Source organism: Petaurus breviceps, unplaced genomic scaffold, assembly GCF_028583685.1.
Source record: "Petaurus breviceps papuanus isolate PSGF00001 unplaced genomic scaffold, PetGlider_PUasm1.0 90977, whole genome shotgun sequence".
In the NCBI taxonomy this organism is placed as follows: domain Eukaryota; kingdom Metazoa; phylum Chordata; class Mammalia; order Diprotodontia; family Petauridae; genus Petaurus; species Petaurus breviceps.
This window is the reverse complement of record NW_027187391.1, coordinates 15,802,975-15,826,812: the sequence shown is the minus strand read 5'-3', so window position 1 is coordinate 15,826,812 and position 23,838 is coordinate 15,802,975. Positions and strand designations below refer to the sequence as shown.

Here is a 23,838-nt window from a genome sequence, read left to right as displayed (position 1 = left end):
TAATCCTTGGAGTAATGTTAACTAAAATTATCGCTGTCACCCTTACAATTACAAAATCCTATAAAACATTATAATATACATAGGAGGCTTCTTGTTAGAGGAGGGTCTTAAAGGTTGCATTTTGCTCTACCAAGCCAACTGTTTGCACTCAGCCATAAAGATAATTGCATTTAATCCTTCTATATAATGAGTAATGAAAGATGAGATCTACAAAAGATAATTTTCTGCAAAAATCTTTCCTGTACTGTGTATTCATCAAAGACATCCTTGATATTAGAGATGATAAAAAATAAAATTAAAAAATCAGGAAAAGTAGGTTAGGATCAAATTCTGGAAAGTTTCAAATGTTAAGTTAGAGTCTGAACTTTTTTATGAACTATAGGAAACCACTGAAAAATTTTTACACAAGGAAAGTGACATTTTCATCTAACTAGTGCTGGACAAGATGCATTGAAAGAGACTGAACAGTGGAGTCAAAGAAAATAGCTACAAGAATTTTGTAATAAATCAGACAAAGAGACTAGAACCTAGATTAGGGTACCAGCAGTAAGAACAGGAAGGAAGGAACATGTATGTGACATTACAAAGGATAAATTGACAAGATTTGGTGAGTTATAGAAAAGGAAGAGAGAGAAGAGGAATCAGTTTGTGTGTTGAGGAGAGAGATGTGGATTTGTGAACAGAGGTATAAATGATTCATCCAGTTTTAGACACACTAAGTTTGAAGAGCTAGAAAATCCAATAGGCAATTGAAAATGTTAGGGCTGGAGCTCAAAAGAAGTGAAAACCTGGAATACAGATATGGAATCCCAGTACAGAGGCAGAAAGCTGGTTCTGGGTTACCTAAACCAACCCTTTTCGTTTATTGCAGATAAAGTCATACAGAATGAGGTGATGGTTGAAGGAGTGAGAACAGATTAGCTCAAATGAATGGGTCTGAGAGAATAACTGAGAACCAATGACTACTGAACTGCACTAAAGGAAAAAAAGGAAGAAATCAATGGGGACAAACCTGAAGGCTTAGATAAATCAACAAATCAGCATGTCAATGGCACAGGGGTAATGGGTTCTCAAATTCTCTATCTATATGCAGTCAAAACCAGAAAAATTCAGTAAAGTCCACCTGGCTCATGTTCTAAGGATTTCTTTTAACATGCAAGGTATAAATAAGTATTAAACAGCAATGCATGACCTCAGTCTTCTCACACTGATAATTAATCCATAATCCTCTGCTGACTCCATGAAAGTTATCAAGACACTTAAATACCCCCTTGTCTGATGGATTCCAGGATTTAATCATGTGCCTAAATCTCTTGTAAACATGTTCATAAAGCCATATTTAGACCAGGGAATTTACTTACTTTTTTTAGAATATATTGCCAAGTCAAGAGGAATTTCTCATGCCTTACTGAGCTGACAGCTCACATGTTCCTGAACTGTTATTTTAATGAACCTATAAATGTAGAATATGTATTTGTATAGTACATGCAAACCTGCATACTATATGTGGTTAAAGGAATGTACTAATATAAAAATGCATTCATCGACACATTTAAATAATATAAATAAGCAAAGTGCCAACTATTCTAACTGCCTCTCAAAAATTTAAATATTCACCTTTATTACTTGCTGATTAAAAATCTTTTCATTAGTGATGACAGAAGCTGGGCAAAGAATAAAGGGCAGTATTTAATCTAAGATTTCAAAACAAGCAGGAAATGAAAGCTAACATACATATATGCTCTATTCCTCCTTGGGTTTCACGATTCCGACAGTTCAGGATATCACTTAAAGAACTGGCTCAAAATTTGTTTGAAATAGTCAAATCCTATTTGTTACTTTCCTTATTCTTGCCAAGCCACAAGGGCAAAAAGTCTTAAAAATAACTCTCAGAACACTTCAATAACAACCAGACCATAAAAAAAGGTTTATAATCAGAAAGAATCTTGTCTTCCAAAATTTAGAAAACCTAAAAACTCTGAAATGTATGACATAGAAAAATAATCCAAATACGAGTCAAAAAAACCAACCCACAAGAAACACAGAATCTGAGAGTTGGACCAGACCTCAGTGGCCATCTAGTAGAACTCATACCTGACCTCACTGAATTCCTGGCTAGGTCACAGTATTTCTTTCCTCCTCAACTTTTTCCCTTAAACTAAAGGACTTCAACATATATATCGATTCTCCTTCAAACATCCCCGTTCCTTTATATAACAACATGGAGATGGTTATACTCTTGATCCTGCTATCATCCACAAGTATTCCACGTCTATGTTCATGGGTCCTGAAATTCATTTATCTCATCATAATCTTTTATCATTCCTTCTTTTCTCTATTACTTATAACTCTGTTCTTCATGCACACCAATCTCTCCACCCCTCAGTTCTTTCCAAGGCCAACAACTCTGTTCAGGTATATTCAATCCCACTTCTCTATCCCAACCATTTAGTGAATCAGTCCAACTTCACATTGTTCCCTGCACTCAAATTTCTTGCTCCTTTATCCAAGCTTTACTTTACCAGATTTTGGTAAGACATGACCAGTTCAAAGAACAAGGCCTTTACTTCCTATATATGTCTTGTTGAACAAAACTGGAAAAAAAAATCACCCAAGCATTCTGTTTTGTTACTTTTCAGTCATATCCAACTCTGTGTCCAAACTCCTGGAGTTTTCTTGGGAAAGATTTTGGAGGAGTTTGCCATTTCCGACTCCAGTTTATGTTAAAGATGAGGAAATGGAGGCAAATAGGGTTAAAGTGACTTGCCCCATCTAAGGGTGAATTAGAACTCAGGTTTTTCTGACTCTGGGCCCAGCACTCTATCAAGTGCACTGTCCCCTACAAACCCTACAAATTTCTGTTATGTAAACTCTCTCTCTCTCTCTCTCTCTCTCTCTCTCTCTCTCTCTCTCTCTCTCTCTCTCTCTCTCTCACACACACACACACACACACACACACACACACACACACACTAAATCTACTAATGTCTGCCTTGCTGTCTACAGATATATTCATTTCTATTGATCCCAAGAAAAAAATCTCACTTAATTCTACTATCTCTGCTGGATATTATCCTCTATCTCTCCTTTCTCCTTTTCTTTCTCTATCTCTCCTTTCTCTCCTTCTCTCCTTTTAAACTTCTTGAGAAAGCAATTTACTCACTTCCTGATCTCCTAATCCTTTTATCTAAAACCTCTTCAGTCTGGCTTCTGGTATCATTTTACTGAAACTACAATAAAAGCTAGCATTTATACAGTACTGAGGTTTACAAAGTACTTTACAAATATTATCTCATTCTATTACTTGTAACACCTGGGAATCAGGTGCTATTATCATCTCCATAATACAGATGAGGAAACTAAGGTTAAATGACTTGCCTAGGGTCACAGAGCTAATACTTATCTAAGGCCAGATCTGAACTCAGGCAGTCCTGACTTCAGGCCCAGAGCTCTGTTACCCAAGACAGCAATGATCTTAATCACCAAATATAATGGCCTTTTCTTAATTTCCATCCTATCTGACCTCTGTGTAGCCTCTGCCACTATCAAGCACTGTCCTCTGGATAAAATCACTTCTTTAGGTTTCCATGACATGAATCTCTCAGGGTTCCTCTTCCTCCTATAACTCTGATCACTCCTAAATCTCTTTTATTTTATCACCATCCAGATTATGCCCATTAACTATAAGAATCCCAAGGCTCTATCCTGAGCCTTCTCTCCTCCCACAATACTATCTCACTTTTCTAAGCCCCTTCAGTGTCAATTATCATCTCTATGCAAATGATTCCCAGATACAGACAGACAGGTAGGTAGATGGTATAGATATAGATATATAGAGACAAAGACAGAGCTAGAGATAGAGACAGAGACAGAGACACAGAGAAAGAGATAGAGATATCCAGCCTTAATTTCTCTTCTGAGATCCAATCTCAGAAAAAATGTCTTTTGGACATCTAGAATTGCATGTCCCATATGCATTTCAAACTCAGCATGCCCAAAGTCAAGAAAATGGTCACAAGAATAAAAAGAGAGAAAGGAATATAAAAATGAGGAAAGTCCAGGTGTGGTAGTACACACTAGAAATCCTTGTTACAGGGGAGGTGCAGGTAGGTAGGTGTCAGCATTTTGAACTGCAATGGAGTTAAAGCAGATCCATTGTGCAAGGGCCACCAAGCCCTCTGGGGTTGGGGGTGTAGGGTGGGAGTTGTGAACTGAGCCAGGTTGGAAACAGGGCAAGTCAAACCTTCCCCAAAGAAAGAAAACATAAGAAAAAGGAAAGGAAAACAGATCTGGAAAGGGAAGGAGAAAATGAGAAAAGGTAGAGGTAAGATAAAGAACATACGGAGAGAAGAAAAGCAGGAAGGATGAGCAGAATCAAAACAAGGAGCAAGGAGAGAGATGAAGGAAAAAATAGTAAGAGAATATAATTTTCATAAAGTTGAAAGTGGGAAGAAAGAAAAATAAGGGTAGTGTTCAAGTGTTTTGATGGAGTAAATATGAAAAAGTGGAGAAAGGGCAGGACGATGAAGAGTATTTTGTAGTTGGATGCACTGTGAAACATGTGTCTTTCATTACCCCCTGGAAGTCTTACAGCACCTAGGCCACCAATCCTCAGCCCTGAATTCTCTGGGATCCTTCCCAAATATACAGCCCCAGAACAGCAGCCCCTCACAGCTCCTCATCATCTCTGATTCTTTCCTTTCTGGATCCTGCAAAAGAACTGGGCATTCAGCCTCACATCTACCACCCTGATAAGGGGTCCCTGTGAAGGGCAGGTCTCCTTAGTCTGTAATCCTCAAGCCAAGCAAAGGATAAAGTGAGACCTCAGTAGAGCACAGGAAGGGAAGAGAGAATTGGCTTTGGCTCTAGACATGAGTACTCTGTGGTTCTCACAAATGGAAAAACCAGTGAAGAAAGGGAAGAGAGCATCTGTGTGGTTTGGTGCAGGCTCAGCATCATACCAAGGAAGTCTTAGGGCACCCAGCAAATGAAGGACCATAGCGGGAGACAGACCAAAATTACTGACCATGTGGGCTTCAGAGTCTTGACAATTCCAACCCCAGAATTTACATTCCAGTACAATTTTTTAACACTTTCAATATGCAATATGTTCTCCTTTTGCTGAAATCACTCCAGCACAACTTTACACCCTCTGTCATTTTAGAAACAAGTTTAGTTCCCCAAGGTATCCATATCCAATTGTTAAACATGAATGTGCATCATTAAAGAGACCTAAAAAATCTTAAAGAGACTTAAAAAAAAGCAAAAGTAAGAAAACATATAGCAATTTGCAATTTTAAATCTCTAAAACTGTATAAATGCTGAATGAAAAAGATCACTCGATCACTGAAGCAAGGCATATAACAGTATTTATAGCTTCATTAATTATACTCACATAGATTCTTATATACTTTGCTATAAGTTGTAAGATACATGAGGATTAAGTTCATAGCTCTGCCACTGACGTGTTTAAATACTTACTTCGAACTTGTTTCTTGATCTCCTTTGAAGGATCCAGCCAGCTCTTTAAATAAAAAAAAAATAAAAATAAAGAAAAATTAGTACTTAGATAGTCCAACACAAAAGGGAATAAGGTATAGTGGCCCAGCACATAGATGTGTGCATGCATGTTTTAATGAAAGTTGAAATCAAGCTGAACTACATAAGGTATAGGAAGAAGAAATAACATTCAGAAGTCTTCTGCTCATCAGTTCATACTATGTTCATAATTACATAATTATACCGTGTTCATTCAATGCTGCCTAAATACCTTAGATACAAAATTTAGGTATATAGAACATACAGGGGATTTGGATAAATTGAATTTTGCAGATTCATTCATTGAAGCATTTTACTAAATGACTACACTGTGCCTTGTGCCAGGTACTAGAGGAGAGAGAACATTTAGACAAGACCTAGAAAATTTATAGTCTAGGAAACTGATAAAACATCATTAACTACTACAAAATATTAAACAAGTGCTTTGTAGATTTACTGCATGTTGCAGAAAGTCTAAATGGGGAGGATAGTGGCTGACAATGGAACTGAGGGAAGGCTTCATGTAGGAGGCATCTGAATTAAATATTAAAGCTTAGTTAAGTATTTAATAGACCAATAAAGAGGACATTCAGTAAGTCAGTCAATAGACATTTATTAAGGGACTAGTATGAGCCAGGCACTGTGCTAAGAGCTGAAGGTATGAAAAGAAGCAAAAGACAGACCCTGACCTCCAGAAACTCACATTCAAATGGAAGTTTGAGCCAAGGGAAGTTAAGAAAGTTTGAAGGGGTAGGGAACCTGCAGCCTCAAGGCCACATGGGGCCTTCTAGGCCCTCGGTGCAGCCTTTTGACTGAGTTCAAGTTTTACAGAACAAATCCTTTTATTAAGGGAATTTGTTCTGTGGAGCTTGGATTCGGTCAAAGGGCCACACCTGAGGTCCTAGAGGGCCACTTATGTTCTCGAGGCTGCAGGGATCCCACCCCAGAATAGGGTAAACTTAGGAGAATAAATGTCATTCAACTTCGGGTAAACCAAAGAATATGGGTGACAGATTAATATGAGATAAGAAAACAGCAGAGGACCTTAAATACCATGCACATCACCATGTAATGATCACCTAGCTGGCATATTAAGTAAAAGAAGCCAGCACCCTACCCATAACTATATCTTGTTTGGTAAAAAGAAAGAGTAGATAATCCTCCACTAAATAAAAACATCTTTAAAATTATTTGAAAATAATATCTAAGATATACCTACCCCTAACTTCTCTCTGTTTTTCTCTCCACATATGTATACACACACACACATATGATATATATACACATACGATATATACACACATACGATATATACACACATACGATATATACACATGATATATATACAAATACATATCCACATATGTACTAGAGGAAATATGCATATATATGCATATATGCCTATATACATATATATATATATCCCTTTTCTCTTCTAATAATCTACATTGTTATGAAGTAAAAAAAAGAGATTTAACGATTGGAACTGATTGTTCTCTCCTCAAATCTCTCTAAGCTGGCCATAAAATAGAACATTCTCTGATAAACTATACAAAAATAAGTAGCTGATTTTTTGGAGGCACAGACTAACACATCTGGCTTTTAGGACAAAGCACACTAGTTTAGAGATGAATGGCACCAGTTTATAAGTAGCAATGCAGCTTTATGCAAAATTTCACACATAAATAGTCAGAAGTTCTAAAGGAGAAGTTACAGATGGTTTTAATGGGGGTTGAGTCTAGACCTAAGATTTCATCACTATAGGGAACTTCCAGTGAGGAAACTTGGGCTATCAATGAAGATCTGAAACTGCTTGGCAATTTAAAGTCTTAAAGAGTTGCCATGGGGTAATTAGAGATTAAGTGGCTTTTCCAGGAAAACAGTATCAGTGTAATCACAGAGCTAAGACTCAAATGCAGGTCTCCCAGACTTGGAGACTGACTCTCAATCCAAAATGCCTCTTCTCCACTCAATATGCAACTACAAATCAATTACACTACAGTTTAAAGTATCTTCTTTTGTTTGAATACAGTTTCTTATTTTCTTCAAATGCTCTCATACATTTTGATTTGGTCACATGAAGCCTGGTCGTAGAGTAAGTTATTACCAACAATTTCCAAATAAACTGAGCCAAAGATTATAGAGTTAAATGACATTTAGGAAATCAGAAATTGGGTCTAAGACTCCTATCTTTTATCTTAGTCTTCCTTATAATAGGTACTAGAGAAAGAAGAGGGAGGGAAAGGAGAATGGGGAGAAGGAGAAGGGGGGAGGACAGAGGGAAAGGGAAAAGGAAGAGGGAGGAGGGGGAAGAGGGAGAAAAGGAAGGAAGAGAAGTAATAACTACTTCCATTAATATAGCACTTTAAGATTTACAATGCACTTCATACACTTTGATCTAACAACAATCCTATGAGGCAGGTGCTATTTATTACTATAATACCCATCCTACAGATAAAGAAACTAGAACTCAGGGCAGCTAGGTGGCACAGTGAATAGAGTACCAGCCCTGGAGTCAGGAGGACCTGAGTTCAAATCCAGCCTCAGACACTTAACACTAGCCATATAACCTTGGGTAAAGTCACTTAATCTCAACTGCCCGGGATAGGAAGGACGGAAGGAAGGACGGAAGGACGGAAGGAAGGAAGGAAGGAAGGAAGGAAGGAAGGAAGGAAGGAAGGAAAAGAGCTATGAAAAGTTAAACGAGTTGCCTCTCTGGGCTATACAGTGTGAGTGTGTGTGTGTGTATGTGTCCAGATCTAAATGATTCTAAGTCCAATACCCTACATCAAAAATTGTTTTCCTATATCACCTTTACATAGTCTGTTTGAAACAACCTGAATAAAAAAATTTCATGTTATACAGGTTCTTTTCTTCTGCTCTTTCAGTCTGTCTACTTAAAAATTATCTAGACTTTATCCTATCTTCTTTTTAGTCAAATATTATAACAGTGAACTGGGCCAAAGGATATTGTTTGATTGATCACTTGAGATTTTCACTTGGTCGTCTCAGCATCACATCTGGAGATTTAAAAGCTCAATACCAGGGGTGGGGAACCTGTGGCCTCAAGACCACAGGTTCCTCACCCCTTCAAGTCTCCTACATCCCTGCCCTACCCCAAATATCCAAACTGACTCCTTTTTCCTTCTGTAACATTTCTGTCAAAGTTTACAGGACTCTGTCCCCGTCATCAATTCAATTCAACATTTATTAGAACCTATGACTAAATGTTGGGAATTCAAAGACAAAAAATAAAGTCATAATTTCAAGGAGCTTGCCTAATGCAGGGAAATACAACATGTAGTCAGATAATTATATTTTAGACAACTGGGAGTGAAGGAGGTACAAGGGATCAAGCGAAGTGCTCTAGTAATATATGATGATGAAGAAGAAAATACTGTTTCTGGGGGGAATCAGGGTGGCCTTCACAGAGGCAGTATCACACCTCAGCTCAGTCTGGAAGAAAGACAGGAAATCCAACAACAGAGATGGTGATGGCATGTGCTCCATCCACAGGAGATATCATGCACAAATGTAAAGGAAATCAAAGAAGGTAGCCAGTGTGGATGGAATGGAGAGTTCACAAAGGTACACAATGTAAAAAAAATAAGACTGGAAAGCCAGGCTAGGGTGACCCTTTGTAGAGGACCATAAATGTCAGAGTTCAGAGTCTGCACTTTGCCCTACATATAAGAGGGAGCCAGGGCTGTGACATGGGACACCTACATCTTAGGAAGATTATCTTGGCCTCAATTTTAAGGAATGAATAGGAGATACTGACAATAATGAGACCAATGAAGAGGCTATTTCAATAGTTCAGGCAAGTTAGTCAGGAGGATGCTTTAACTAGTGATAAGATCTTGAGTACTGAGAAGGAGAGACAGATGGGTTATTTATGACTGCTCAAAATAAATCTATCAAGTCAAAATTCCTCTGCTTTGCTTTTAAAGATATGCCATAATCTCACTCCTACCCTAACCACAATATTGATTACAAACTTATTTCAGCGTACTGACAACATGTAATTTCTGTTCTAACCATGCAGTCTACTAGGTGTCAACACAAACCCCATGCTCATTCTAACCTCTATGCTATGCTTCCTTACTAAGAATGTCTTTCCTGCTCCCCTCCATTTAACTAAACTCTATCCTCCAAGGCCAAGTTCAAGTCCCAAACTTGTCCATAACGTTCTGACTAATCTAGCCCATATTAAGGTCTCTCTCTTCCCTTTTCAGAAAATCTAGTTCTAGTAAATAGAGCACCAGCCCTGGAGTCAGGAGGCCTTGAGTTCAAATCCGGCCTCAGACACTTGACAACTTAAAGTCACTCAACCTCAATTGCCCTCCAAAATGCAAAAGAAAAAAAAAAGAAAAAGAAAATCTAGTTCTACAAATTTTACATTTAATCTCATTTTATTTCATTTGTACTAGCTGTATTCTCCAAGATACACTGTAAGCTCTCTGAGGGGAATGGAGAAGGAATCACATTCCTTTGAATCCCCAGTGCGAAGTTGAGCAAAGAATACCTCAAAAAATACTTTTGATAACTCAAAAATCTCAAATCACAGGATCATATTTTTAAAGCTAAAAGAGTCCTTAGAGTTTATCTAGCCCCGTCAACTCATTCTTACAAAAGAGGAAAAAGGTCTCAAGTTAAGTGACTTGCCCAAAGGTCACAAAGTTAAATAAAGCAAATAGGTCTTCTCTTTTCTTTGTGTTTTGACAGCTAGGTGGTACAGTGGATCAAGTGTTGGGCTTGAAAACTTGAGTTCAATTTCAGTTTCAGACATTTACAAGCTGCAGAACCCTGAGCAAGTCATTTAACCTCTGTCTCAATTTCATCATCTGTAAAATGGAAATAATAAAAACAACTATTTACAGGGTTGAAATGAGAATCAAATGAGATATTTTTAAAGCACTTTAGCAGAGGGCCGAGTCTAAAGTAGGCATTTAATAGGTCAATTCTTCCATTCATCCTTCCTTCCTACCTCTTTCCACTAAGCTCATTCTATTATGGTCAATATACAAGTTGGTCAAAGTACAAAAAATCAGTATGAGAAAAAGGGACGTTAATACAATACTTTTGTGCCAAAGGTTATTAACCATAATCAAAGAATCACAAATTGTAATTATATCTTAGGCATAAAAATATAAAGAGGAGACAGATCCCTATCCTCAAGGTGTTTATATGTGAGTCAAAGATAGAATTTTGGAATTACAAGGATCCTTAGAAATAATCTTACCTGATTTGTTCATTTTGGAAATGAGAAAAATTAAGGCCAACAGAGGTTAAGTGACTCCTCCTAAGTCACAGAAGAGAGCCAGGCCTAGAGCAAAGTTCTCTTGACATCCAGCTAATTGCTCTTTAATGCTGCCTTATTCAAGTAAACACAGCAGTTGCACTACCTAGGAACATGGATAGCAATGAAAGTTAATTTATGTTATTGAAGGCAAAAAAATGGGGTCTTTTGATTTTTAAAAAAATTCTATAATTTCTATTAGTTGAGGTCACTGAGGTCCTTTACTAGATGTTGTCCTCTTCTTTTTTCTTTTTAAGAGGTTATCATGCAGTTTATGTTACTTTATCTGCAATATGGATATTATTCTTCAAATATTCTTTAGAAAGAACAGAAAAATAATATTTAAATAGACAACATGGGAGAAGCAATGAGGTGGCATAGTAGATTGGTTGCCAGGACAAGAGTCAGGAAAACCTGAGTTAAAATCTGGCCTCAGGCACTTACTAGCTGTGTGACCCTGGGCAAGTCACTTAACCTTGTTTGCAGCACTTTCCTCATCTGTAAAATAAGTAGAGAAGCAAACGACAAGCTTCTCCAGTATCTTTGCCTAGAAAACCCCCAATGGGTCCAATTCATGTAAAAGGTGACTCTGAATAAACTCTGGAGTTACAGAACCCACAAAATGACACAGAGAAGCTAACCTCCTGCTGAGGACAGCCCCGCAGGCCGGCAGGAATTGTCCAGCACAGGATGCTGGGAGCTGTACCCAGCTCCAAGGGAGCCAGAGGTTTTAGCCTCAGGGCTACCTGACCAGCCACAGGCTGGAGGGACTTCAGATCACCAGCAGCTGTGGCAGTTTCCAGAATTATCAACCCATAGATGCTAAGCACAAAGTGAGAGGTCAGTGCAGTGTGGACTTTGGAACCTTTGAATTCGGGAGTGCGATCTGGCTTTTGCCCCCGGGGTGAGAAGCAGCTGAGGCTCCACAGCCCTGCAGCTGCCCGCCTCCTGGCTGCTTCAGAGCTCCTGGTCTGCAGATTGTAGGGGGACCAAGCGACCAGTCTGAGGGGTAATTGCTGTTGCTTTAAACCTGCTTGGATCTGGATTGCTGTCTAGGGTGGAAGGCCTGGGGTGCATGAGCAGTCTGCCAGAACATGTGGAGGTTTCAGAAACGGCACCCAACTAATACCGCCAGCAGCTGTGAAAACCTCAGCGTTTGAGATAAAACTTACCCTTTCGAGTAGCAGAGTTCTACTGTGACAAAAGGTCCAAAAGTCAAGTAATTGAGTGGCAACATGAGCAAGCAAAGGAAGCAAAGCAAACAGAGCATTCTGATATTAGACTCTTATTTTGGGGACAAAAGGATCAAAGCATGGAACAGGAAGAAGGCAGTGAAGTCAGAATTCCTGCACCAAAAGCTTCCAACAAAAATACAAGCTGGTTACAGGCCATAAAGGACCTTAAAAAGGATTTTGAAAACCAAAAAGAGAAGTGGAGGAAAAACTGGGAAGAGAAATGAGAACAATGCAAGAAAATTATGAAATGAGAGTCAACAACGTGACTTAAGAAAATAACACCTTAAAAAAAAAGACTAACACAAATGGCAAAAGAGGCTCAAAAAGGCAATAAGGAGAAGAAAACCTTAAAAAGCCAAATTTGTCAGATGGAAAAAGAATCTCACAAGTTCACTGAAGAGAATCATTCCTTCAGAATTAGATTGGAGCAAATGGAAGCTAGTAACTTTATGAGAAATCAAGATACTATTAAACAGATCCAAACAAATGTGAAATATCTCAATGGGAAAACCACTGACCTGGAAAATAGATCCAGGAGAGATAATTTAAAAATTACTGGACTACCTGAAAGCCATGTTCAAAACAAGAACCTAGAAATCATCCTTCAAGAAATTCTCAAGGAAAATTGCCCAGATGTTTTAGAACCAACCAGAGGGCAAAATGGAGGTTGAAAGAATCCACCAATCACCTCCTGAAAAAGATCCCAAAAAGAAAACACCTAGGAATATTATAGCCAGGTTCCAAAATTCCCAGATCAAGGAGAGAATATTACAAGCGGCCAGGGAGAAACAATTTCAATATTATGGAAACACAATCAGGATAACACAGGATCTGGCAGCTTTACACTGAGGGATCAAAGGGCTTGGAATATGATATTACGGAGGTCAAAGGAGCTGGGATTAAAACCAAGAATCACCTACCCAGCAAAACTGAGTATCATGTTTCAGGGGAAAATATGGTCATTCAGTAAAATAGAGGACTTTCAAGTATTCTTGATGAAAAAAACAGAGTTGAATAGAAGATTCAACATTCAGATACAAGAAGCAAGAGAAGCATGAAAAGGCAAACAGGGAAAAGAAATCATAAGGAACTTATCAAAGTTGAACTACTCATATATTCCTACATGGAAAAACGATAACTGTAACTTATGAAACTTTTCACAGTATAAGAATAGTTGAAGGGAATAGAAATGTGTGTGTATGTGTGTGTGTACATATATATGTATACATACATATATATGCCTATATAGGAGGGTATATGGGCATATGAATACATACGTGAGTATGTATATATATGTGTACAGGTAGACATAGACAGAAGGCACAGGACCAGTTTAACAGGAAGGGATGATACTTAAAAGGTGAAATTAAGAGGTGAGAGAGGAATATAATGAGAGGAGATGGGGACAGACAGAATGGGGTAAACTATCTCATATAGAAGAGGCAAGGGAAAATTGTTACAATGGAGGGGAAGAACAGGAAGGCAAAAGGGAATGAGTCAACCTTATTCTCATTGAATCTGGCTTAGGGAGGGAATGACATACACACTAAAGAGGGTACCACCCTACAGAAGAGTAGAGGGGAAGGGGAAGAGAGGGGGGATAATGGAAGGGAGGGCAGGCTTAGGGGGAGGGAAGTTGGAAGCACCCACTTTTGAAAAGGGACAGGATCAAAGTAGAGAACAGAACAAGTGGGGGGTGGATAAGCATGGAGGGAAATACAGTCAGTCTTCCACAGTATATCCACTATGGAAATGTTTTGCATAGCTATATATGTACAACCTATATTAAATTGCTTATCTTCCCAGTGAGGGTGGGTGACAAGGGAGGAAGGGAAAGAATCTGGAATTCAAAGTTTTAAAATCAAATGTTTAAATATATATATACATATTATTATTATTATTATTTTACATGTAACTGAGAAATGAGATATGCAGGTACTGGGGCATGGAGATCCACCATGCCCTACTGGAGAGTGGGATGGGGATGGGGGAAAATGTGGGAGAGAGCAGACTGGGGGAGGGGATATTCAGTGGGATCGCTGTTTTGGGGTGGTGGGTAGGGAAAAATGGGGAGAAAATTTGTAACTCAAATCTTATGGAAATGAATGATGTAAATGAAAAAATAAAAACGAGAGAAAAAAGGGAAAAAAATTAAGAAAAAAAGAAAACCCCCAATAGGTCACAAAGAGTTGGACACAATTAAAACAAATAAACAACAATAATACAAGAGATTTCTGTTTAAATACAAGTTTATACAATTACAAAAAAAAGAACAATAAAATCTTTAAATTCTCATAAACCTTCAGTAATGCTGCAGAAAACAAACTTATTCATATGCACACTTTAGGGTAGGGAAAGAAGGGAGAAAAAATGCTCTGAAAAAGAATGTGAAGTCTATTTGGACTTAACTTTTGCTAACATCAGCTGGACTGCATTTCGGACAATGTTTGTGAAAGATTTCAAAGATCCAGAGGTGCACATCCTTTCACTTTAGATTAGCCACTTTAAAAAAAATCCTAATAAACACACCATTGAACTCAATCTAGTTTCATGTTATACTGTGCTCCCCAGCTGCACAGATTACTGATGTGAGAGGTCAATGGGACAGCCTCTAAAGGGAGCCCTGGTGCTGGGTTAGGGAGCAGCTCGAATCCTGCACTCAGAAGAGGGCTTAGCATTCACTCTCCACACCCTGCAGCTGCAGACCAGCACAACAGCTGGCTCATAAATGGACAGCTGTGGTGAGTGCACAAGAATGAGGGAAAAGAAAAAAAAAATCTTTCAGGATTTAGCACTGCCTGGACCTGGGGGGTGTAGGAAGGGAGAAATATGGGCTGGGAAGTGTGGTATTTTAATCTGAGGAGGTAACAACTACTGCAGGGAGAAAAATGAATCAGAGGAAGAGCTGAGGCCAAGAGAAAACAATTATTTATTCCTACATCCATCATCTTAGATCACAGAGTTAGAGCTGAGAGGGACCTTTAGAGATCACCTAGTGAAACCTCATTTTCCAGATGAAAACACTGAAACCCAGAGATGCTCAAAAGTAACATAAAATGGGAAATAAGTAAAAAGCGAATGGCCTTTCAGACCTACACATAAGACTCTTCTAAACCTTTAGTATTTTATTAAGCAGGTAGTTTAGAGTGGTAGAAATCAGTCTGATTCAGGGTGGTGAAGAATAATATTAGTCCCACAGATGCACAACCCTGCATCCTTTAGAGTCAAATACTCTTGAGGGGCACCTGCTGAGAAAAGCAGCACAACCGTCGATCAATCAATAAGTATCTATTAAACACTTCATATGTTCCAGGTACTGTGCTAAGTACTAAGGATACAGAGGAAGGGAATAGAAAACTTTTCTGATTCTACTGGGAATAGAGGAGAAAGATCGACAGATAGACAGATAGATCAGACAGACAGACGGATAGGTGGATGGGTGGGTGGATGGATAATAGGTAGAGAGATAGATGACAGGTAGATGAGAGAAAGAGAGATGATATAAACATGATACATAGATAGGAAGACAGATGATACATAGATAGGTATATGGATAAAAAGATAGATGGACAGATAAATAGGTAGATGACAGATGTTAAAGAGGCAGACAGAGATGATACGTAGATAGATTGATGATTGATAAAACAGAAAGCTAGAAAGACACATAGGTAGCCAGATAATAGATAAGTAAATAGGTAGAGAAAGACAGAGACAGATTAACAGGTAGATAGACAGATAGCTATAGACAGATATGTATATATATACATATATAAACATGTATATATGTATATGTATATCTCACCCCTGTCCAAAGTTGGCTCGGAGCAGTTTCCTGAAGGACAGCCCTGGGACTCTGCACAATGACTCTGAGGGACCTCTGAGCCCTTGATGTGAGAGACCTCTGAGCCCTTGATGTGAGAGACCTCTGAGGAGAGAGAAAGGCTGAGTTCTAGAGATACTGGCAAGAGTTAAGGTGAGAACTTTAGAATGACAGATGAATGGCAGATGTGAGACCTCCTTGAAGGGGCAGACACATGGGAAACCATTCCCAATATTTTGCTCAATTCCCATTACCTTCAACCCCAGAATGTACGAAGAAAGGATTTTACCCTGGAGATCATTCACTCCTTGCTCGAGGTGAGATTTTACCTTGTTCATGAGTCAGAAAGAGTCCATTTCATTTACTGCTGTGTATTTTATCATCTACTCAAATCTATATAATAGCCCTGATTGGCTTTTGTATGACATCTGATAGGAGGTAACTAAGTCAGCTATTACCCTCCTTTTAAAGAAGATCATATCACTAGACTACCAATATTTGGTAACATAATTCTGTGCCCACTAACCCTCTCTGAGACAGGAGCATTAAAGAGGTAAACGCAGACACTGTTCTTTGGCTCCTTCTTGCTCCTCCCCCTAGACTACTGGTGGTTCAGCCAAGGTCTCCTCTTACTTTTTATGATGGTGAAAATCAAAATCCCCTTGGAGAAGGAATAAGTCAAATCCCAGGTAAAATATATAGCTAGAATTTACATAGCATTTGAAAGTTTGCAAAGTGCTTTAACATATGTTAACTCATTTGAGTCTCAGAACAACTCTGTGAGGGAGGTGCTATTATTATCCTCATTTTACAAATGAGTAAACTGGGGCACAGAGCTATTTAGTGACTTACCCAGAGTCATACAACTAATAACTGTCTGAGGTAGGATTTTAATTCAGGTTCTCCTGACTCTTAAGTCCCGTCCCACCCAGCTTTCTATTTAAATATATCCCCACAATGAAGGATATCTTGGATACATGTAGGCCAGGGTTTAAGCTACTGCATGAACCAATCTACAATCTATTTCACATATGTATTACATATACCAGACACATATAGAGTAGATGGATGGTACATTTAAGGGAAACACTCAAGCAGCTGATGGGAGAACAAACCATATAAGGCGATGGAGGGGATGGTACTTGAGCTAAGTTTTGAAGAAAGCCGGGGATGCTCCAAGGTAGGGGTGAGAAAGGAGCTTGGTGAATAGCCAGGGTCAAGACAGAACCCAGAAATGCAACCTTGTTTGAGAACAGCTACAAGGTACAATGTGAGGAAGGAAATGGAGTCTAAGAAGACTAGAAAGATAAGAAAAGGTCAGATATAGAAGAATTTAAAATGCTAAACAAAAGACTAGAACTAATAACTATTTCTATACCTAAAAAGAAAATGTATGGAGTGTGGGAATATACTGTTGTGCATGCTGCAACTCTGTAGGAAGAATCAGAAACATTCAGACAATAGAATGGCACTGATGTCCCTGCTACTGACAGGAAAAATGACTGGGTATCCCACTTTTGCAGCGGCTATACCTACTGCTTCAGTGGTTGCGGTTTGTCTATTTTTATAACAGGAAGGTTCCCCAGGACCATTGTTTCAGTTCAATATTGTACTTGGCTTAATACTAATTGTCAATAAATACAATACATTAAAAGTTTTAAAGACAGTGATATAGCTGTCTTCCAGGATCAAATGTTAGTTCAGGATTGGGGAATCTATGTCCTCAAGGCACACAAATCCTTGCTCTGTGAAATTTGGATTCAGTCAAAGGGCCACATTTGAGGACCTGGAGGGCCACTTGTGGCCTCAAGACCTAGAGTCTTAATATTTGTCAATAAATATGCTTGGGTTTACCCCATCCTCTATGCCTCAATTTCTCGTTTAAAGGCTGATTATAACATAATGTTGTTTTATCCCAATAGGTGGCATGCAGTAGACACTCAAATACTTATTGTATGTTCAAGTCCGCAAAGGTCCTTCTCCTGTGCTAAAAACACATTTAACTCCAATTCTAACATTGTACATTCTAGAGATTTTATGAAGATCCTTTAGGATAGATTCCCCCCCCCCCAACATCTGCATACAGCACTTCAGGATTTGCAAAGTGCTTTACAAATATTATCTCATTTTATCCTCACATCAACCCTAGGAAGTAAGTGCTATTATTATCCCCATTTTACAAAATGAGGAAACTGAAATGTGCAGAACTTAGAGGTCTTGCCCTAAAGTCCCACAGCTAGGAAGTATCTGGGACTGTATTTGAATTCAGGTCTTTCAGACTCCAGGCCCAGTGCTCTATCCACTGTCCATCCAGGTGCCTTTAGTGAATCAAATATTTATTTTTATATAAACAATAAGTAAAGTAGAACTGTGTATTCTCTAAAATTTTGGGTCAGTTGTGTACCTTATAAAGATTTGGTTTTCAATGAAATATCATTTGTTAAAAGCTACCTGTGACTCCCTTCTCAAATTTTTCATCAAAGGTATATTTGATAACTTTACAGATTATTCACATAAAGATTTTATAAAACTGAAAAAGCATACATTATTGGAAGCTCCCTTTGTCTTCTTAGTCCTCATTTTTGGGTAAAGATTCTAAAACCAAATGCTTATAAAAATGTTTTTATTCATGACCTTTTTTCTAACTGTTCAATATCCTCCCCTCTTTCAGATATCTCAAAATTTGATCAATACCTCAGTTCCAAACAAAACAGGGTCACTTTTGGCAGATTTTCTTTTTATTTTGCTTTGTCTGGTCCAACTGCTCTTCCAGACTTCATCTACTAAGCACCATTTTTATTTCCCCCTAGTATGTGTGGCATGTAGTCAGACCATTTATTTATCTTCATAAATTTCATGTTGTTGTTTTTTTTCCCAGTCAGCAGGCCAGATAAAAACACAAAATATCTTCTCATTTTTACCCTTTTTTCTTACTGTGTGTTTATTTTAACCCTTATTCTATGATGAGCTGGTATTACTACACATAGACATCTGATATGGAAATTCTTCAATGAAATCAAATAATTAATATCATATCGCTTTCCTTCTCAAGGGGTGAGGTAGGAGAAGAGGGAGGGAGGAAGTCAAAATTTTAAAAAGTGAATGTTAAAATATTTTTACAAGTAAGTGGGAAATAGATAATGCAATAAATAAAAGTATTTTTAAAAAAGTATTCATGCCATATATAGCTATGGGATTTCTTTCTGTGTAATCTACAAGACTCTGCTTTCCAATTTCTTTTTCCTGTTCTTTTCTTTGCATTTAAATATCAAGATCTGGAGAAGCTTCTCAAGTTCAAGGAATTTCCCTATTGCATACTTTGAAACAGATGTTGGTACATAAGCTGCAATTATTTTCCTGGTGGTGTTTTTGCTTATGCTAATTATGCTCACTGCAAAGCAAGACAAACCACTGTCCCATGAAATAATGTTTCTTGTTGCCTCTGCATATACAATGAAACCCACTCTGCCAAGTTCCTTTATTTTGCCTTTCCAAATTTAAGTGTTTTGACACAACTTAGAATAAATACTGCTTGCAGACAATTTTCACAACATCAGGTAAAACAGAAGGAAATTAAATGGAAAATATAAAAATTAAAATATAGTTTCCATCAGAGGCAGAAGGTAGGGAGAGAAATAGTGACTAACTATAGGTCTTGAGGCCACAAGTGGCCCTCTAGGTCCTCAAATGCAACCCTTTGACTGAATCCAAACTTCACAGAGTGAGGACTTGTGTGCCTCAACGACACAGATTCCCCAACCCTGAACTAACATTTGATCCTGGAAGACAGCTATATCAGTGTCTTTAAAACTTTTATATATTGGGGCGCCTAGGTGGTGCAGTGAATAGAACACTGGCCCTGGAGTCAGGAGGACCCAAGTTCAAATGCGGCCTCAGACATTTAACACAAAAACTAGCCATGTGACCTTGGGCAAGTCACTTAACCCCAACTGCCCTCCAAAAAGCAAAAACAACCAAAAGGCTGGCATTTCTTTTTTTTTTTTTTTTGGAGGGCAGTTAGGGTTAAGTGACCACCTAGCCACCCCAAGGCTGGCATTTCTTAACCAAAGGCCCTACTGTTAGTTCATTACAGAAAGATATTACTGAGCAGGTAAAATATAAGTTTGCCTAATTCAATGAAGAAGGTTCAGTGTTCTTAGCTCTCATGAAATAGGCAGCCTCCTTGGTATACACTTTCTGGTATGTTTGTTTAAATGAATCCTTGGTATTTCAAGGTAAAATGTGACCTATCTATAACGTATGTCATATATTATCAAATGAAAGTTTTTGGTTTTTTTCTGGGTGTACAATTTTTAGTTTTAGTCAACTGCCAAAAAAAAAAAAAAGACATAACCATTAAATGTGTTTTAATTATCTAATTCACAGGAAGTTAGCTGTTAATAACTAGCACTTCTAATGAACTTCTCTGCAAATACACCATGCAGCAAAACTGTATTACAATCCATGGGCCAAATGCCAACAACAAAATTTCAAGTCAAATTTCAAAGAACATCCTTTAAAGAGAGTCCAAAATTCTTAATGGAATTTAGAAATGAATACAAGAGTTATATGGACATAGAATCCACTTCTAGAGTGAAATATTGCTGTTCAATGTCCCCAAGATTTTAAATGACACTTTCCATAGCAGAATTTACATAATGGTTCTCAACAGACATTAAAGAGACCTAACACTGAAATGGATGCATTTTTATAAGCAGTATCAATTGAAACACTTCCAACTTAGTGTCTAGCTGAAAAACAAGCAAATGAACTCTGGTTACATCAAAGGTAGGCTTGAGGTTTTTGTTTCAATGGAAAAAATCTTCATACAAACAACAGTGGCCTTGGTTGGCCTTTTAAAAAAAAATGATAAATTGAAATGATAAATAAGAGACTTTTGCCAAAACAAATAAAAATTTCACCCTGGAAAGTGGTAGTGCTTTTTGTGATCTAGGGATACTTCAACATCTTAATGAATAATTTGCATTTCAGTGAAAAAAAATCAAGGCCATTGACTTCAAGCTCTCCTTTTCTTTCCTCATTTCACATCACCCACATTTCACACAGTGAGTGACCTTCTGCCCCATTTCCTCCTTCACAGCTCCCCTCCACCCCATCTCATATGAAAAGGTGACCCGATTCCATACACCAAGGAAACCCCACTCCCATATTCACAAGTGATTCCATTCCATTCCATCTCCAAGAGATTGCTCCTGCTTTTCATCCCTATTTTCTCACTTCAATCTCCCCAATGGCTGCTTCCCAACTACCTAACAAATATACCCAGGTCTCCCTTTTCTTCAAAAAACCCTCATTTGCTCTGTCCACTCCACCTAATTAACATCTACCACAGTTAGTAGTTGGATAGCAGGTAAGACAATAACAGAGAGAACAGTGTCACAAAAACCGAGAAAGAGGAGAGGGAAGAAATCGTAATTTATCTTTCATTTCAATTGAAAATTTTATGATTTTTTTCTTTAATTATTATAAAATATTTCTTGAAAACGTTGCCAGGTAAACACAATAATAAGTTCCTGCAATAAGATGTTTAGGGAAAAGTCAAGGAGGAAAATATTAAAAATAAATTTTAGTAGGAAGATATTTAGAGCAACTAGGCAGCACAGTGTATAGAGTGCTGGCCCTGGAGTCAAGAGGACCTGAGTTCAAATTTGGCCTCAGATACTTTCTAGCTTGGTGATCCCAGGCAAGTCACTTAACCCTGTCTCTTCATTTGTAAAATAAGCTGCAGAGGGAAATGGCAAACTACTCCAGTATCTTTATCAAGAAAACTCCAATTGGGATCACAAGGAGTCTAATGACTGAAAAATGACTGAACAACAAAAGCAGAATATGTGTTTGGAAATACAGAAGGTAAATTCCTTAAGAGGAGGCAATGTCTTCTATGTCTTTGTATCCCACAAAACTAGTATAATGTCTGGCACATAGTAAGGACAGAGACTGGACTCTCATGATTTTACTGACACTGGAAGTTATGGAATGAGATAATATCCTCTGACAACACCAGTAGTCATTTTCTCTGCAACTCAGATATCTAAATACCAAGGGGTTATGTGATTTGCTTAGTCACACAGCCAACATGTGGAAGAGATGAGTCTTGAACTCAGGTCTTCCTGACTGAAATGGGAAATAAGTTTGTACCTGGCTGAGAGGCATTCCTTTAAGGTTGACAGGGACATCTGAGCCAATCAAGAGATTCTTGTATCTACAGGAACTTACTTCTCCCAATGCTACAATATAAAAATGCTTTTTTTCCTCTTCAATTACAGATAGCCTTCCTCATCCCAGGCCCCCTCCTTGATTTTTGATGACTTAACCATCCTGCTTTCCTCTGGCCTGACTTTTACTTTGTTACAGCTCTCACCCTCACCTCAACCCCCCACCTTACCCCATCCAGCCAATTTCCCACTTGCACTGAGAAATGCTCCACAGGTAGCATGGCCTGGCTATCATCCAGGGACTGCCTCACATAGCTCTCTACTTACCATCTGGTAAAAGCTGCCAGTTCCCTAACTGCTCTATCAGCTATTAATCCTATGGTCCCAGGATCCCTTGGGCATAACAGCAATTAAGTTGGAAGACATAACTGGCTTATCCACCAGAGTAATCCAATCACAGAAAGATTAATTTGTTTGTATATTGGATGCATGGTGTTCTCAAGTCTTCAGTCAATTTTAAAAGTACAAGAATTTCAGTTATACAAACCAAGCAGCAGCTGGAATGTACAAGAAAACACAGTTTATATCATACAAACCCAAAGCCAGCACAGATTTTAACTAGGTTCTGATTCCTACCAATAATGTCTAATTTGCAAAGTTAAAAAAAAAAAAAAGGTGGATTAATGGATTGCAATAGGTTTTTGAAATTTATGACAGCTCTTAAATCCATTAAGCAACTGGAAGGTGGGATGTCCCCTAGGTCACTGGTGAATTATCTCCTTATTCTTTAGAAGACACGCCTCTTGTAATGCAGTTTAAGACTGCATTAGGTTTTCCATTAAAATCCCCAAATCTCTAACAGAAACACTGCTATGTAACCATACTCTACTGGAGTCAATGTTTTTAGCCTACATGTAAACTTTACATTTATCCCTATTAAATTTTATTTATTAGATTCAATCCAGTACTCTTATTTGTCAAGATCCTTTTGTATTCTGATTCTTTCATCCACAGTAAGTTTATTTTATCCTTCCCTCTTTTTGTTACCTGCATAAACATTGGCTGGCAGATGATGGAGTACTCCTCCTCCCTGGCTCTTAGTCCCAGTTAATCAGTCAGTGAAAAGCATTGATTAAGCCCTTCTTATGTATCAGGGGCATTGTGCTAAACAATATAGATACAAAAAAAGGGCAAAAACACAGTTCTAGTGCAAGGATGTTATATCCTGATGAGAGAGACAACATGCAAACAACAATGTGCACAGAACAAAAGGGAGAAGGAACAAAGAGTGAGAAGGACCAGGAAAGGCCTTCTGCAGAAAGTGGGATCTGAGCTGGGTCCTGAAGGAAGCCAGAGAAGCCAGAAGACAGGGGTGAGAAAGGAGAAGAGAATTCTGCATATAAACACATCTACCACATTGCATTCTTCCTTTTGATCTTTGGTGATAAATGCCAGATTGGATATTCCATTTTATGGACAAATTCTTTCTTTAAAATTCAATGAATGAAAAACAAAATCTAAGAAGGTTTATCTGGGATAAAATAAACTATTTCTGAGAGAAAGTACTACCTTTTCCAAAGAGATAAAAAAAAAAAATAAAAACAATTCCTCTTACCTTCTGATCACTGCTTTCTTGAAATAAAAGCCCGAAATAGTCCTTCTCCAATAAATTGAGTTGTTCACATACTTTGTCAAACAGTACTTGACCTGTAGCCCGTTTCTGGAAAAGAAAAAATAAAACACTTTGACTGATCTCTTACCTTTCCCATA

The 23,838-nt window shown here is 38.1% G+C and overlaps 1 protein-coding gene across 1 annotated transcript in view; it reads right to left on the bottom strand.

Annotated features, from left to right (window-relative positions):
- The window catches only part of EPB41L2 (erythrocyte membrane protein band 4.1 like 2), a 280,886-nt gene that overhangs the window by 101,386 nt on the left and 155,662 nt on the right, over positions 1-23,838 (bottom strand). The window contains exons 4-5 of the mRNA XM_069077330.1: positions 23,684-23,788; positions 5,482-5,524 (exon numbers count right to left, since the gene is read on the bottom strand). Coding sequence (XP_068933431.1) covers positions 5,482-5,524; positions 23,684-23,788 — 148 coding nt within the window. The remainder of the gene's footprint in view (positions 1-5,481; positions 5,525-23,683; positions 23,789-23,838) is intronic.